Genomic DNA, 16577 nt, shown 5'->3' on the forward strand with positions numbered 1-16577 from the left:
ACCGATGCAGTGTTGTCTCACAGCCGCATGACTGGTTCGCGGTGGTTGTTCTCCCTTAACTGATCACTGGATGGAGGCCATGTTTCACCTTCTATTTGCCACTAATCTGCTGGTCCGCTGTCACGCAATTCAAATCAACAAAGCGCATCTCCCCGCAAGACGCCGAGCCCAGGCGGACCATCTGCCGCTCTGTAGTAAAACGACAGGCCCCGCCCCTCTGCTTACACTCTCCAATGCGCCATAGCAACCGGGGCCGAGCCCCCTGTTCCCGCGCAATGTTCCCATCCTTATAAGGCCAGTTGGATGCAGACGCACGGGCACGTCACGCGTCGTTTATGTAAATACTTTGATTGAAGAAAAAGAAAAAAGCCTTCTGCCCTACTCTGAAATGGAGGTGTGGATACGACGCATGCGCACTTAGTCCACAACTATCCAGTCCCGTCCACAAACGCAGACATCAACAAGGGAGCGGGTTCCTGATGCGGGTTGATTTTCATAAATCGTAAGAACGCGCTATAAGGACCACTACTTTGAATCAGCTTCACGCAGCTTGCAACAAGGTAATGAATGCAGCCACTTTGTATTTGTCTTAGGTCTTTGGAGCTTTAAAGACGTAGTTGTCTGTTCAGATCATTTAAAACAAGCTTCGAGTTGTGTCAGAACAATTGCTCTTTTGGGGCCTTCTGCAAAACCGACTAGTTGGTCGACTTGATGTGTATCTCACCTTATAAACAGGTAAAGTCACCGGGCAAAGTGTGAGGACGGCAAGATGAACGCGAAAATGTGTTTTAATAGTGTGAGAATAGGCTTCATGTGATTAGCAAGGGACGGCTGTTGTTGTTGTTGTTGGCTGTCGGAGGAAATCACTCCCTTTATTGCTCCCGAAACGTGACTAAAGTCGGTCATTGTGAGCCGTTATACGGTCGTAAATCTACTCGTGTACAAGGCATTACTACGCACATTGTAGCTATAGTGCGCATGCAGTCTGCTAAACATTCACGCTCGCGAAATAAGCCAAGTTGAATCTCTCACGCCCACCCGGACCAGAGATGCGTCTCAGCACGCGGGCGCTGCTGTCAACAAAACAGCCACAGCAAACACAAAACTAATGACGAACGCGCTACGAAACTCAAGCTGGGCACAAGACGCGTCGTTTAGCGAAAAACAACGGCGAAAAACACGGACTTTCAGAGAGCCGTCGCTTTGAACTTCGTGCACATGTAGTTGAAGGTGGACTGTTGCAGTGACGCGGCTGTGGAATAACAAAGAGTAAAGATCAAATTACACGGTTGGCTGAGGACGGCTTTACTTTACAATTAAAAAGAATATGTTTTGCTTCCGAAAATGTGTTCACCCGAGTTTATCTCACGATATTAAGTTGATGTAGGGAGGGAAAGTCGGGCATCGTCGAGCAGGGGACGGTCATCATAAAATGGGTGCGCATGAAGCAGGTCGTGTGGCATGCCATGCTTCCTCGCTGGAGTGGGCGGTGAAATTGGCGACTTGCACTTTTCTCTCGATGAAAACATGTAGATTTCTCGGAACCTTCTCATAATTTGAAAAGTGCAGATGTCGTTCACGCAAGTTCTAACAGTTTTAAGGAGGAATTTTTGCAGTTTACTTTTAATATTGCAGCTTTTGCGGAAAATCGCATCACACCCCCTTCTCCACACTGCCTCCGCCTTTGAAGTGTGTTGCCATGTTGAGTTGCGTCACGTACTGTATTCTGCTGCAGAGATCGTCTGCAGTTTACAGATGACAAGCTCGAAGGTGAATATGTGGTCGGCCTTGCAATGCTACCCCAGAATACAAGCCGAGCTAACACAAGGTGGTTTGTACTACAGACATAAATTCACAGATTTAAATTGATGGTGTTGATTGCTTTGTTTTATCATTTTAACACCCTGCTGATCAAATCTGTTTGTTCTAATATTGATTACATCTTCATAATGTTGTCTATTTAATTATAAGTCTGTTGTAGGCTGTGAATTGTGACCTCTAAATTGTGTGTTGCTGTCAGGGCTCTCATGTAAAATACATGTTTAATCTCCGTAAAGCACTAAACCGGTTAACTAGACTTATGACTTTAGTGGTTTTATTTGCTGGTTTCTGCAAATAAACTTTCTGCAACAGTAAAGCATATATATATCTATTTCCATGACAGTTTGCACATTTAAATCAGACATTGCAGGGCCAGACACATGTATTTACAATTTTTACAGACTTTAATCATATTGATATAATACAAAATAAAGCATTTTAATAAAATAATAAGGTTACAGTTTAATTATTAGACATTTACATTGTTAGATTTCCTACTGCTACTGATTGTCATACTGACATCTTCAGTCATCAGGAGACAGTTTTCTGGTTTTCATATGGCCCAAGGCTCTTTGATATAACCAGCAGAGTGAGAGGTCTTTAGTTGTTCCTGCTCTCTGTCTGCTCTCTGAGGCACCGCACTGTTCAGAGGACCCCGAGGACGGATGGCAAGAAGAAAAAAAAAAAACCCAGTCTGGGGGGCGCGGCTCGCAGTTTTGCCGCAGTTCGGGTCTACATGTGCTGTGGAGATTACAGTTTGCCTAGCAACATAAATCATAAATTACGCGTGATTTCCCCCGGACACATTTACATTTTTGAATTTCCCTGCTTCTATTTTGTAGCAAATAAGCTTATAAATAATATATCAAGTAACTTATCCTCTGCAGCCGGGAGAATCGAACTAGCGTTATGTGCGTGCTTATATTTTGACTTTCCAAAATGAAGCGTGCGTCCTGTGAGCGCAGCATGTGACATGATCTGTCTGACACGCTGTCTGACTGTTGACCTACTTCCCCCCCCATGTGGGTCAAAGCGGAGAGATGCTCCAACATAATAGCTTTCCTGATTTATTTTGTGCGTGTGCTCTCTGAGCGTTACAAGACACCATATTTGTTTGTATTAATTCACATTGAGGCTAAACGGAAATAAAACATCACCTTTACTGCACTTAACACGCCATGCGCACTGATGAGAGCCGGAGATGTTAATATTTAAATATGTTTTTGTACGCAGATGTTTGGCTTTCATAAGCCAAAAATGTACAGGAGTTTGGACGGCTGCTGCATCTGCCGTGCAAAGTCGTCAAGCTCTCGTTTCACGGACAGTAAGCGGTATGAGAAAGACTTCAGGAGCTGTTTTGGGTAAGAGCCACAGCTGGACACAAGATCCGCCTTCATGTGTAGGGTACACATACCGTATTGATCTGAAACATTCCTCCCATGGTCATTCCTTCACAAATTGTCTTGCAGACTGAGTGAAACGCGATCTGGAGAAATCTGTAACGCCTGTGTGCTCCTGGTGAAACGATGGAAGAAGCTACCTGTGGGAACCAAGAAGCACTGGAACCATGTGAGTTTTGCCGTCCTGATGTGGTTGAGCAACTGCTTGGTTATGATAAAATACCCGAATGATGACTCTTCTCCTATACCCCCCCATGCAGGTTGTTGATGCCAGAGGAGGTCCCAGCCTAAAGATAACTTCCAGGCCCAAGAAGATAAAGTCCATCTCCAAGAAAGCACGGCCGATCCAGATCAGCAGGCTGCAGAAAGAGCTTAAAAGAAACAGTGAGTTCTGCATTGTTGGCATTCAGTAACATATTTATTCACTTAGCCTATTTGTTCCTGCAGGAGTAGATTTTTATTTGTCATGCACACCACATACAGTACGTCACACCTATTCACCCCTCCGTTGTTCACTTGTTGTTCTTCCCATCAGACTCTGATGCCCACAGCACCACCTCCAGCACCTCCCCGGCTCAGTCTCCGAGCTACAGCAACCTGTCAGATGACGGCTCCGACACTGAGCTCAGCCCAGGATCCAGTCGCTCTCCTGTTTTCTCATTTCTGGACCTCACTTACTGGAAGAGGTAAGCCAGACAGTGAAGCACTAGCTGTGACTCATTATTTAGGATTTCAAACGACTTATTGCAGCATGTTATTGAAACTGTGGATTCTCACACGCTCAAAATGTAAAGGCAAGAAAACAGTGTCTTAAAGCCCCTTCACCCTTTTTTTTCCCACTGGTTGATTTTGAAATAATACCTACTTTGGGGTATTAATACAAATTAAAGTCAAACCAGGAGTCATATTTATACTCTTGGTCTAACACTATTAAAAGTGGGATGGGCTGCTCACTTTCTTTAATGGACCACTTTCAGCGTTTTTGCATGCTTTGGCCATTACCTAAAAACCTAATTTACATTGCTTTACTCTGCAATTTTAATGCCTGACGACGTTCTGGGACCGACGCGTTGCCTTTTTAACAAACGTGAGAGCTGACAGTGTTCCTGAGTGTGCAGGAGTTAACCATCTTCTTTTCCATGACTTCATTGACCTGTATACCAAGTGTGCATTAGACAAAACTCGCAGTAGTTACACTATCATTGCATTGTAATGCAGTGCTATAAATGACCTAAAGCATGTAAATCCCTGGAACAGGCCCTGTAAGTAATGTGGCGTTGCTTCATGGCTTGAATATATACAACATATGTTTTGTTTTGTCTAGGCAAAAGGTGTGCTGTGGAATAATCTACAAGGGGCGCTTTGGAGAGGTGCTCATCGACCCCCATTTGTTCAAACCATGCTGCCGCAACAAACAACGGCAGCAGCGTCAACAAGAGGAGGAGGAGGAAGAAGAGGAGGAGGAGGAGGAAGATGAGGAGGAAGAGGTGGAGATAGAGGAGGGCCAGGTGGGCGTGGATGTCAGCGGGAATAAGTCCCAGATGGAAGAGGAAGTGAAGGAGACACCAAGCTGTGAGGAAAATGCAGGTCAGCTATGTGTTACTGTGACTCCAGTGGTGGAGGCCGGATGGTAAAGTCAAAGCCAGGCCCAGATTTCTCTGAAGAAATCTCAGGGTGCTGTTTTTTTTTTTTTTTTCTCAAGCACTTACAGAAAGAAGTTGCCTCAGGTTGCCTTCAATCATAAAGCAGCTGAAACTCATTTGGTCTTCTCCATGATAACATGGAGGTTTGTTTATTTTGTTTAAATGGTAATTTATGAACTGTTGTTTTTCCACTTTGTTTCTTACTTTGTATTTAATATTCAAGCCATCCTGACGATGGACCATAATCCTTGGTATTGTTGATTTACTTTAGATGAAATGCTGGAGCTCTAGTTAGTTACTTTAAAAGATTTGATTCCAAAACGCAATAGATCCACTTATCACAAAGAAGGTGCTACTTGAAATTCATTACTCAACATTTCAAACGTACAGTTGAACCCATTCTCAATGTGGCTATTTTACGAGCTGACCAATATAATGGCATTACTTTTGCCTTCTTTGTTAAGAGTAGATGTCTCTTTTTTTTCAAATGGTGGATATCTCGTTTTGGAATGAATGACACTTTACATTGACAGAGCACAGACATGTACAGTAGCCCCTGTGTTTGTGTCTTCTCACATTGACATCCATTCCTATCAAAGAGTTTGTGTTTGTAGACTGTCTCTGTGTGCAAATATGTGAGTGGGTCCCATTTAAACAAGGCCTATTCACAGCTTCAACAGCAAATACACCAGCCTTAATAATGTGTTACAGACAGCGCTAGTGTTAATTCTGGATCGGTATTAAGCAACACAAGGAAACACAAGGGACAGTATATTTATTGTGGCCTCAGCAACACAATGCATTCATGCATTTTGCATGAATGGCAAGCGCACTCATCCAAAAGACCGAAGGATCTCTACTAAAATTGCATGGCCTTATATAAACTGTAAATCTCACTTCTTATTTTTATATGTAAGAAAAAAATAAAAAGGAAAAATAAGTTTCTTTCCAAAACAACACCACACAATACGACAGCAAAACACACAATCGGTCTATAGTCATTCAGCAATATCGATATCAGTGATTCCTCTCATTCCTGGGTCAGTATAGGTAAACTACTTTATACAAGTTGAAATTCTATGCCATTGCCTCTTGTATACCACAAATGCGTTGTGATATATAGCCTAATATTACTTTATTTATCAAACGAAAGCCAAAGCACATTGAAATTCACCCAATGTCAAATCAATGCAGGTTTTCCAATGCACACTTGTGCTTGTCCGAGGTCATTTGTATGTATGTTTATGGTATTCTAAACGGAACACTAATATGAATCTTCATACATGTGTTGTTTTAGTCGGGAGCAGAGGGGGACTTGTGTACATAAGGGGCTGGGTGAGCGATGTGGCTCTTGTATGGGTTTCATTATTTATTTCATATTTATTTGTATCACTGCTTACAAGTGTAATATTATGAATTCTTTTCATCTTTAGCGTATACGTAGAATGGTTTTGTACTTAAGAAATCGAATGTAATTCTCACGCAGGCTTTGTTTAACATTGCGTTGAATTACCGGTTGTCAATATTTGTGAAATGTTATTAAGTATTTATTTACTCATCAGTTGAGTTGCGTGCAACCTAACTTATTCTGTTCCATTACTTTGGATCTGTATCATGTAGACTGAAACGAATGATAGATTGCAACCAAACTGTACTTTTTCTCCTTTTAGCTGGTAGCTTAAAATGTTGCAGAATTGTAGGATACCTAACTCTAGACTTGCATGTACTGTTGCTATGCATTTATTTAGCTTACACGTTAGACAAAGCGGTTTTGTATTTTTTATAAATCATGTACTTTTTTTACCTGTCCCTTAATAAAAGTAATTTTTCGAGTTTTCTGAAAGTATGGAGTTACTGATTTATTGGTATTAAGGTGGGTAGATGGTTAAAAATTAACCATCTAGTTAGATTTGAAATGATCTACTTTATTTCCTTGAAAATACCTACTTTCATGCCAGTGACATATATCATGTAAGTGTCAGTGTGTGATGTCAGATAATATAAAACAAGAGAAAGGTAAAAGTGAATTTACTACATTTTAGAGTTTTATTATAAGACTAATATATACTGGATTCAAAAGGGAGAATTTGTTTACACATGTTCCTCACATTACTTAGTGCAATTACACAATAATCCTGTTGCTTGTGATTTAAACACCAAGAAATATGTTTTGTTCATGAACTTTCAGGGTAGTCATTTTTAATTTCATGCATGTGACGGCATATGTAAAAAAGATTATACATATGTGTCTTATGTCAGTTTGAAAAAAATTAAAAAAACTAGGACACATGAGTTTAGTTTGACTTATTTAACATCCTATAGGTTTAAATCTGGGATCCAACTTTTAAACATTTGACATTTGAGAGGTCCCAGCAGGAACCTGTGAAGTTCTTCATTCCGATACTACAGGTGCAGATTTTCTCTCTACCTTTTAGGCTTTTGGAATTTTCCAGATATGTTTTGAAAAACTGATTATAACCAAGTTATTACAGAAAATAGCATAGTCTGTATTATCTGTGCAGATAATGGACATATATCCATTTGTTTATAAAAACAAATATATATTTTACTGATATGCCTATTCATTCATGTATGGGTTTGAAACGTCACATACTTTCATTATTATTTAATTTTAAATCTGAAAAACAATGATAAAACAAGATTATATTTATTAAAAATGTACATTTGCGATTTGCGCAGTTTTAAATAAAGAAATGGCACCGGAAACGCTGGTCCTATGACCGGAAGTTAAAAAAAACACGGAAGTGCTTTGTTTTTGTTACACAGCCAGCTGTCAGATGCCCCTTTAGGCTGCACATTTCCTGTTAAATCTGCTATTCAATCAGCCAGAGGTCGACGTGGGAGCCGAGGTAGCTAATATGAATTGTTGTTGCTTTGCTCGTCGGTCTAGCTCACCACCAGCTAACGGTGTAATCAGTGGTCCAGCCTGCTAACAGGGGGCTCCGCCGAACTGTTAATAAAGTTGTTCATCGTTAACCACGCTGCATTGAATTATCACAGATACACTTAACAGTTGGGGTTGACTGCCACTGTCCCGTTTCACGATTAAGCTTTCTTTATGGGTTCGTGGTTTTAACGATCGTGTGGTTGAAAACTGTACATTAAACTATACTCGCATTTCTAAATAAAGGTTTGTTTTGCAGCCGTCATCATGGTGGAGCCCACCGCATCTGGCGTGTTCTGTAACAGGATGCTGAGCATGGTGAACTCCGAGGACGTTAACGCCATCATCCAGGCTCAGAGACACATGTGAGTGTCATGATTAGTTTAGCTTCATGAGCACTGATAAACATAAAACGGATGTGACAGTGATGCTGCCTTGTAAACTGGCACCTGAAGATAATTGTTGCTTTGCTGAATTGTTGTGAAATACAGGCTTGACCGCTTCGAGAAAACCAATGAAATGTTGATCAACTTCAACGGGCTGTCCAACGTGCGACTGCAACAGATGAACGAGCGCTTCCTGCTCCACACTCGCACCCTTGTGGAGATGAAGAAAGATCTAGACAGCGTCTTCAGGAGGATCAGGTAAGTCACCACCCCCCCCCCCCCCAGTGCAAACAAACACGCTCTCATTCAACCTCTTACTATTGGCCTCTTCTTCTGCAGGACACTCAAAGGGAAGATTTCTAAGCAGTACCCAGAAGCTTTCAGCAGTGAGTTAGCGTTGACTTTTTGTTCATCATTTTACAAGCACAGTCAGCTTCATCCACATCAGCTTGTTTAAGATATTGTTGTTTTTCTGGCAGATATCCACGAGTCACCCATCCTGGAAGACGATGATGGTGAGTTTGACCCAGTTCCCCCCAGTGCTGCCACAACAATCACAACAGCCACCTGGGAGCAGAGCACAGAGTCCTGTGACACAAGTCCAGATGTTATCTCACCCACTGTGAGCAGATGCTCTGAAGATCTCTCTCAAGAGCTGCCTGACACGCCCACCTCCGATGTCCTAGAGACAGCCATCCTATTGGACGAGGGTCCTGACTCTGTACCTGCAGAATAGAGCGAGCAGTATGTGAATGATTTCAGCCTCTTGAGCTTCACCCTTAAAACTTTTAGCAGGAGGTTATGTTTTATATTTGAGTTTGTGTTGACCTCTACAATATCTACTGACTTTTCCAGTCATCGGTGTATCTGCTGAGAAGAGCGTCACCACCTTGATGTTAAATTGCGGCTATGAACTGTCTATGAGGACGCTGGATTTTTGTTGGCATGCTTATTTGTCCTATGCCTGCACAGCACTAAAATAATGCACATAATACTTGAAGTTGTATAGTATCTCACTATAGATGTATATCTTAAGTACTGACAGTAATACTGAGCAAAAGCCCTTTAGAAGCACATAAAAAAATTGTTTGAAGAGATGCTCACCTGAATGAAGGAAGACATCCCTCATTATTTATGTCCTATGAAAGACAACATTTAATGTTCTCACCATGAAAAATAGTAGATAGGGTTTGAGAGTAGTTACTACTGTTATTGTCATACTATTACAATAGTATCGTACTGTTGCATTGTTATTCTATGGGCCCCTGTTAAAACCAGGAAATATGTTTGTTCGTGTAGTCATGAATGTTTTCAGCAGCATTTAATCTGATGCTTTACTGATCCTTGCCAAGAAATTCTCTCGTTGTTTTCCACCTCCATCGCTAGGAAGCCAGGGGTTTAACTGTGTGTCAGTGATTCAGCAAACTATTCAAGGTCACGTGAGCAGGGTAGAGGCTCTTTGATACAGGAGCTGGAAACCAGGTTGTGTGCGTGCAGGATCCAATCACTCCTCTCTCCATTAAAGAGGCCGTTTTGGTGTAAAAGGGAAAGGCCATCTTATAATGTACTACTAATAGTTATTTATTCCATATTTGTAAATCAGTTTTTATTTGTTTTTATTTGTGTATTTGAAAGATGATAATCTTGAGAAGCATAAAGACAGAGTATGGTGATCAAAGTTGACACTCCATCATAATAAAAATGTAATAAGAATAATTGTATTGACTCCACTGTCCAAAATCTATTTATACAGCGGATTTTCCCTCAATGTGAGACTTGGGATTGTGTCTATAAAAATGTCTTTGGCTCAAGTATATGAACAATGTCTTTGACAAACGGTGTTTAAACAGTGTTTGGAAATGTGGGCTCCTAAATACAAATATCAACTGAGTTGAGAGGACCATGACGTGAGACAGGTGTAGCTATATGCCAGTTGGTGATCCCGTCGTGGCTAGAATCAAAAGCTTTTACTATCTCGTGACAATTTAGTTAGCACCAAACTCTACATAACGCTAACTATATGTTACACGATATAACGTCAGTTTTGACTCTAAATTATCACTGAAAACGATTTATACTATGTTTTAAACTGAACTGTGCTTCTGTAACCTGCAACCGAACCGACGGTTACCGGTAGAGGGCGCTACGTCCAAACGGGAGCCGTTTTTATTTCAGACGATGGGGTCAAAGGTTAGGTTAGCTAACGTAGCTAGCTGTTAGCTAGTCCTAACAACACACCTACCACAGGTAACTTACGACGCGTCTGGTGAGTTCTTCATGTTTCACTGTGAAAATAAGTACTTTAACCCTAAAGTGAGCTGACGGTAGAATAACGACTTTAACACTTACACCAGCCGCCCGTAGTCCTGTTTAGCCGGCTATTTAGCTGAGTAAGTTAACGTTAACTGCTAGCTCGGTTGCTAACAGCTGTCATGATCAACGTCAGCACAAACGACAGCCCGCTGTAGACAGACTGAACGTTACACATTACTCAGCGGTCGTCCCCCAAAACGACCAAAGGCAACGAGCTGCTAGAAAACATCCACTTTATGAGGGAATCACCTGAAGCTACATCACCGCTGCTCCCACAATGAGGAGACTGACCAAGAAGAAGGCTCTGACTCTGGTGAAGGAGTTGGACGCTTTCCCCAAAGTTCCCGAGAGCTACGTGGAGTCCACAGCCAGCGGTGGGACAGGTACCGTGACCACAGATACTAACGTTACATACATGTAGCCTTAACTTGGCTAATAACCCACACTCATAACGATACTACAGTAACTGATGTTGATGCTCTCCAGTGTCTCTGATAGCGTTCACGCTCATGGCTGTCCTCGCCTTCCTGGAGTTCTTTGTGTACACAAACACGTGGATGAAGTATGAGTACGAGGTGGACAAAGACTTCAGCAGGTAAGAGATAGTGGTTACTAGGCTTCAGTCCTGTGTCTTAGCTTAGTGTGTTCACTAACTGCATCTGCTCTCCACTTCCAGTAAACTGAAGATTAATGTTGACATCACAGTAGCCATGAGATGCCAATGTAAGTACAAAAACAGGTGTGTTTGTATTTCAGCTCCATCTGTGTGGTTTAGAAAGGTGTCATGGATGTTCTTAATGTGAATGCAGATATAGGGGCAGATGTCCTGGATCTGGCAGAGAACATGGTTGCTTCTGATGGCTTAAAATATGAAGCAGTAAGTATGAGTTCCTTCAGTGTGTTCACTGTTTCCATTCATTTTACTGTATTGTAAAAATGGAATAAGAAAAAATGCATTCAATCCTTTTTTTCTTTTCTTTGTGTAACAGTAGAGAAATTTCAGCTTGTCTGACAATTGTGTTTTGTCACACTCAAGGTCAACTTTGAGCTGTCCCCAGAGCAAAGATTATGGCACATGTAAGTTACACATCTTAACATCTATTTATGAACACTCCCTAAAGGAAGGGTCTTTTTCATCCAGCATTATTCAGCTATATTTACATCACATTTAAGACTCAGTTGTCATTTATTTGCACAAACATTACAATCCCTGGTCTTCATACAGTATCTACACATTCATTGTTTTTTGTCCATTCCCAAGTGAGATTTTGTTTCCTTAATTTTCCCGTCCCTCTCTGTTAGGACGCTCCTGCACATCCAGGAGCGTCTGAGAGTGGAGCACGCTCTCCAGGATTTACTCTTCAAGGCTGCGATGAAAGGAGCTCCTCCTGCTCAGACTCAAAGGTACAGGATCCTCAAGATAAGCTTGTTTCTCTTTGGAACTGCTACATGGTTGAACGTGTGATTACAAAGATAAACGATGAAGAGTTTGAACCTCCCATATATTGTGATGAATATATTCCCACCACATCGTGTTGCTCCTCTTCCCCATAGTGAGGACAGCCCCTCTAGCCTTAGAGCCTGCAGGATACATGGACACCTGTATGTCAACAAGGTGGCAGGAAATTTCCACGTTACAGTTGGCAAGTATGTATCTGCATGGCGATTTTAAAATTTAGAAATTAAACATTTTGGAGAGGCTGAGTGACCCCTGACCTTCTCATCCCTACACAGGTCCATCCCGCATCCCAGAGGCCACGCCCATCTAGCTGCACTCGTGAGCCATGACAGTGAGTTCATATAGTTTTTCACAAATGTTCTCATACTAACAAGGCGATGATGTTCATGGTACATTAAAGGTGTGGTTGTTGTGACACATGGGGAAAAAAAACAGTTGTATTCACTTGATGATGATTATTAATTGTTTTGATTTGGTGTTGTGTCACAGCTTACAACTTCTCTCACCGGATTGACCACCTGTCCTTTGGAGAAGAGATTCCTGGGATTATCAACCCGCTGGACGGCACGGAGAAAGTCTCTGCCGAATGTACGTCTGTGTTGTCAAACAATCCATTTTTATCGTAACGCATGCCTTTTTTGCTGAGCTAACATCTATATTTGGTTATTATCTCCAGCTAACCACATGTTTCAGTACTTCATCACCATTGTGCCCACCAAGCTGAACACATACAAGGTCTCTGCAGAAACACACCAGTACTCAGTCACTGAGCAGGTGGGTTTACATTTTGCACATCTTTGTACGTTTGTGTAGTATCCAGTTCTATTGTTGTGATGAATATGTTTGTATTCCTCTTCATGCTCTGCAGGACCGAGTGATAAACCATGCTGCAGGCAGCCATGGAGTCTCGGGAATCTTTATGAAGTACGATATCAGCTCACTAATGGTCAAAGTCACCGAGCAGCACATGCCTCTCTGGCAGTTTCTTGTCAGACTCTGTGGCATCATTGGAGGCATTTTCTCTACAACAGGTAGATAAACTTCCCTTTTTATATGTTATCAGTATGAAACTGAACGTAGAGACTGAAACGGTATGAAATATAAGTAATCCGTCACAGAGAACATTAATTTAGCCTTGGTAATGTTCATTTTTTAAACGTCATTCCTGCACGGTAATGAAGTTGTGAGCAGGGACTCTTTTGAAAAGTCTTCAACCAATTTAAAATCTAGACAGCATGTAGTTACTGGGCAAAACCGGGCATCTCCGGAGGTCTGCTTCTTTTACAGTCGTGCCTTAAGCCCCATTCGTTTACCACAAAAAGCAGGACTAAAGACTTTTACTGTTATCCAATCTTGTCATCTACTTCAGCAAATCATCTTTTTAAAACTGAATTTAGGGATATTCTCACAGGATTGATTAGAATATGATGGGAGGAGATGACTTTTCCAAAGATGATTGAGTTACTGGCGAGCTCCAAGTTTAAATTGTAGAGGAATAATTCTGCTTGTGAGGGAAAACATTCAGTCTTAAACTGAGCATCAGCGGCGACAGTAAGTCGGGTCTGTTTCTCACTTGCAGGCATGCTGCATGGTGTGGTAGGATTCTTGATTGATGTATTTTGCTGCCGTTTCCAAATGGGAATCTACAGACATCTTAAGGTAAGCCAATAACATGACCTTTAACCTTATAGTCACTATTCATTTTAATATAGCTCGAGGCTGTTTGGAAAATAGCAGTTGTACCGGTTTGTTTTTTCTCTCTTACCCTGATGATACATTTCTCCGTTCCTCTTTCTCAGGAGGCTCCTCTAAATGAGCAGCCAAACAGTGAAACCGTGGTTCCTACAGAAAATGACGCTCAACAATGAGATCCCCTACAACCGACTGTCAGCTCACCACCTCTGCCTAACCCTCTAGACAGCAACGTGATTCTGGGAACATGTTTACAAGTTGTTTTATTATGGAGTACGTCTTTGTTTTGTTCAGAAATATGTAAATATTTGTATCATTTTTAAAAATTTTATTGGGTGGGTGCAAGTTTCAGATGTTACTGTCCATCCACCGGTGAATGATTATAATCAATATTTACACTAACTGTCACTCTCACTGGAAATCTGCACAAGGACCAAACACTAATTATTTACACCATGTTTGTGGATCTGACTTCATTAAATAGATGGTGCCGCCCACGTCCCACTCGCACAGGTGTTTTCACTTAGTTTGGCTGATTAGACCTGTTCTCAGGGCTTTGTGGTCGACTCGTGGAATGTTGATTGACCGATGAAACGTGATTCTGATTCCATCATGCAGGTCGTTGACCTCAGAAAAGTCCCACAATAGCTCTGCTCAATCTTGAGCTAAAAAACGGGCCTAATCAGCTCAATGAAAGAGAAGCCTGTGTGGGTGTGAGGGGCCGCTAAAGAGGAATTGTGTGAAATGAAGTGCTTCAAAGTTTTCAAGTGCGCTCGTTTGTATAAATATGAGGCTCATTTGTTAAATAAAATCCTCTTCAAACTTAATGTAGACACATTTTTGATATTTAACATGTTTCTGTTAGAGTCTCACGTTGGACTGCAACTAATGATTATTTTCATTATTATAAATAAATGAATATGTAGATTTGTTGTTTTTTCATTAACCAACTTAAAGTTTGGTCTATAAAATACTTCAAATGTTAAGAGTCCGCGGTGCTTTTTGTCTAAAATCACTAAAAATATTTGAGAATTATATGAAACAAAAGTAGCAAAACTTCACGTTTGAGGAACTGGAACCTGAGAACATTTACCTTTTATGAACCAACAATGAACCGATTATCAAAAGGGTCTCCGATTAGTCGATTGAGAGTTTGCTCGAGTCTCCCCTTCATGGTTACGAGTAAAACAATCTCTTCAAATTAGTATTTTACACCATGTCAAGAGTTTATTTGACAGTATTTCAGAATATCTTTCAGTAAACAAGTTTTTTGTTTTTTAGCAAAATGTAATATATCAGTACTGTCGCATTTCATAAAAATAGTTGTTCACGTCTTTGAAACTACAGTATCAATGATACAGTAAACCATATTTGTAGGAATACAGCTGTACAAGGTGAATAATACACAATTAACACTACACAGTTATACTTGATCTCAATGGGGATCTATGAACGTGCCGTCCTTCACGCGCTCCAAGAAAGCATTTTTTCTGTTTCTGTATACAAAATCCCTCGCAGCAGGCAGGGGGACGGCCCGGACGGAGACAGAGGGCCCGATGACACATCATTTCACCTTTTCTGAACGTTGACATCTGTACATACAGTTAACACATTTCTACAGCCTAAATAGCATGTTGTCATGCTCCTCACTAACATGTTAACCAGTTAACCAGTAGGCCTGTACTGATGTGCCGTCGTGCTGCAATCAGTCATATTGTCACAATGCATCGTGATTCTTTTTTAAACTCTGCTCCTCCAGTAATCAAACGCTCTGGTGATTTATCTGTAATGAGAGCAAACATAATGTTGAGAGAAATGGATGATATCAAAATGTAGAAATGCAGGAGGACGGTGACTTCATCTTGGGTGTCTTGGTTTAATAGCAGCATGCCTCCACTCTGCCAGTATCAAAACTTAGCTTTGAATGGCATTTGTGTTTCATCTGAAGTCTTGGGTTCAGATTCAGGTGCATTGGTTCCACCTGCAACAAAGCAAACTCAACTAATGTCCTTTACGGGATAAAGCTGAAATGAGGAAACCTAGGTCCACTGTGATAATGACCCTGTCTGGACAAACGTTCACAGCTCCACTCTCCCAGATGACTCTAGGAAGAGGATGTAATGCTACAGGCTACATTGTATCCCCCTTTAAGCACTAGGGGACAAGGGCAATCATTGACATTGATAAGAGTGCATCAAGATAACTGTATATATACTGCTTGGTGTTAGGTCAGAAGAAAACAGGCTCCACAACTCAACAGTTTGCTGATATGTGTGCATGGTCATTAACATCTGTTTTGCATTCAGTTCCCAAAACATATCACAATGGCAACAGCTCTGCATTAGTTTGAGTAAGGCACTCCGCCCCACCTCATAACCATCGGCCTCCTCTTCCCCACACCGATGCCCCCCTCCCACAGTGATGTGGTACACTTAGCACAGTAAAAGGCATAGAAATGGGAAATGGACAAAATTCTTTCGTGAGAATTAAATGAATACAACACGGCTTATAATTCTGCACAATGACTGCATGGTTGACTTGTGATCAAGTTGTGTACATAACTCAGAACAGTATTATGAGTTCTTACTAAGCCAACTGTTTTCAGTCAATCAAAAGTTCAATTTGATGAAAAAAAAAAGATATTGTTGTCTCACATGAGTACCAACTGGTCAGCTCCACAGAGGACATCCTCTCTAAAGTCTACCTCTAAAAGACATGTGAGTGCCTGTATAAAGACATGGTGGTTTATATCCATGCACACGACTGCTGCCTCCCTCAGCGGTCTGGTTTTAGTGACTTGCACAGTCTTTGATATGTAGTAATACAGTGGGTACGGAAAGTATTCAGACCCCTTTAAATTTTTCACTCTTTGTTTCATTGCAGCCATTTGCTAAAATCAAAAAAGTTCATTTTATTTCTCATTAATGTACACTCAGCACCCCATCTTGACAGAAAAAA

The 16577-nt window shown here is 41.2% G+C and overlaps 3 protein-coding genes across 4 annotated transcripts; all 3 read left to right on the forward strand.

The window, feature by feature from the left end:
- Nucleotides 1–331: 331 nt before the first annotated feature.
- sinhcaf (SIN3-HDAC complex associated factor) lies at nt 332–6707 on the forward strand. Of its 2 annotated transcripts, XM_031860468.1 has the most exons (6): nt 334–560; nt 3055–3182; nt 3291–3390; nt 3482–3605; nt 3757–3907; nt 4546–6707. In XM_031860468.1, exons 2-6 carry the CDS (start codon nt 3055–3057, stop codon nt 4853–4855), a joined length of 813 nt encoding a protein of 270 aa, XP_031716328.1. In that variant the 5' UTR covers nt 334–560; the 3' UTR covers nt 4856–6707. The 2 variants fall into 2 exon arrangements, with proteins under 2 accessions (XP_031716336.1, XP_031716328.1); XM_031860476.1 differs by having other exon boundaries at nt 332–3182.
- Nucleotides 6708–7613: 906 nt separating this feature from the next.
- Nucleotides 7614–10069, forward strand: kxd1 (KxDL motif containing 1). The gene is made up of 5 exons (XM_031860488.1): nt 7614–7734; nt 8029–8134; nt 8261–8413; nt 8495–8541; nt 8635–10069. Exons 2-5 carry the CDS (start codon nt 8037–8039, stop codon nt 8889–8891), a joined length of 555 nt encoding a protein of 184 aa, XP_031716348.1. The 5' UTR covers nt 7614–7734; nt 8029–8036; the 3' UTR covers nt 8892–10069.
- A 311-nt stretch (nt 10070–10380) lies between these two features.
- ergic2 (ERGIC and golgi 2) lies at nt 10381–14782 on the forward strand. The gene is made up of 13 exons (XM_031860462.1): nt 10381–10851; nt 10955–11063; nt 11145–11191; nt 11278–11345; nt 11505–11545; nt 11771–11872; nt 12023–12115; nt 12203–12258; nt 12417–12515; nt 12604–12701; nt 12796–12958; nt 13507–13586; nt 13727–14782. The coding sequence occupies exons 1-13, from the start codon at nt 10746–10748 to the stop codon at nt 13793–13795; spliced, it is 1131 nt and encodes a 376-aa protein (XP_031716322.1). The 5' UTR covers nt 10381–10745; the 3' UTR covers nt 13796–14782.
- The last annotated feature ends 1795 nt before the right edge of the window (nt 14783–16577 follow it).

This window comes from Anarrhichthys ocellatus, unplaced genomic scaffold (genome assembly GCF_004355925.1).
Source record: "Anarrhichthys ocellatus isolate YVR2014 unplaced genomic scaffold, GSC_Weel_1.0 scaffold2, whole genome shotgun sequence".
Lineage (NCBI taxonomy): Eukaryota > Metazoa > Chordata > Actinopteri > Perciformes > Anarhichadidae > Anarrhichthys > Anarrhichthys ocellatus.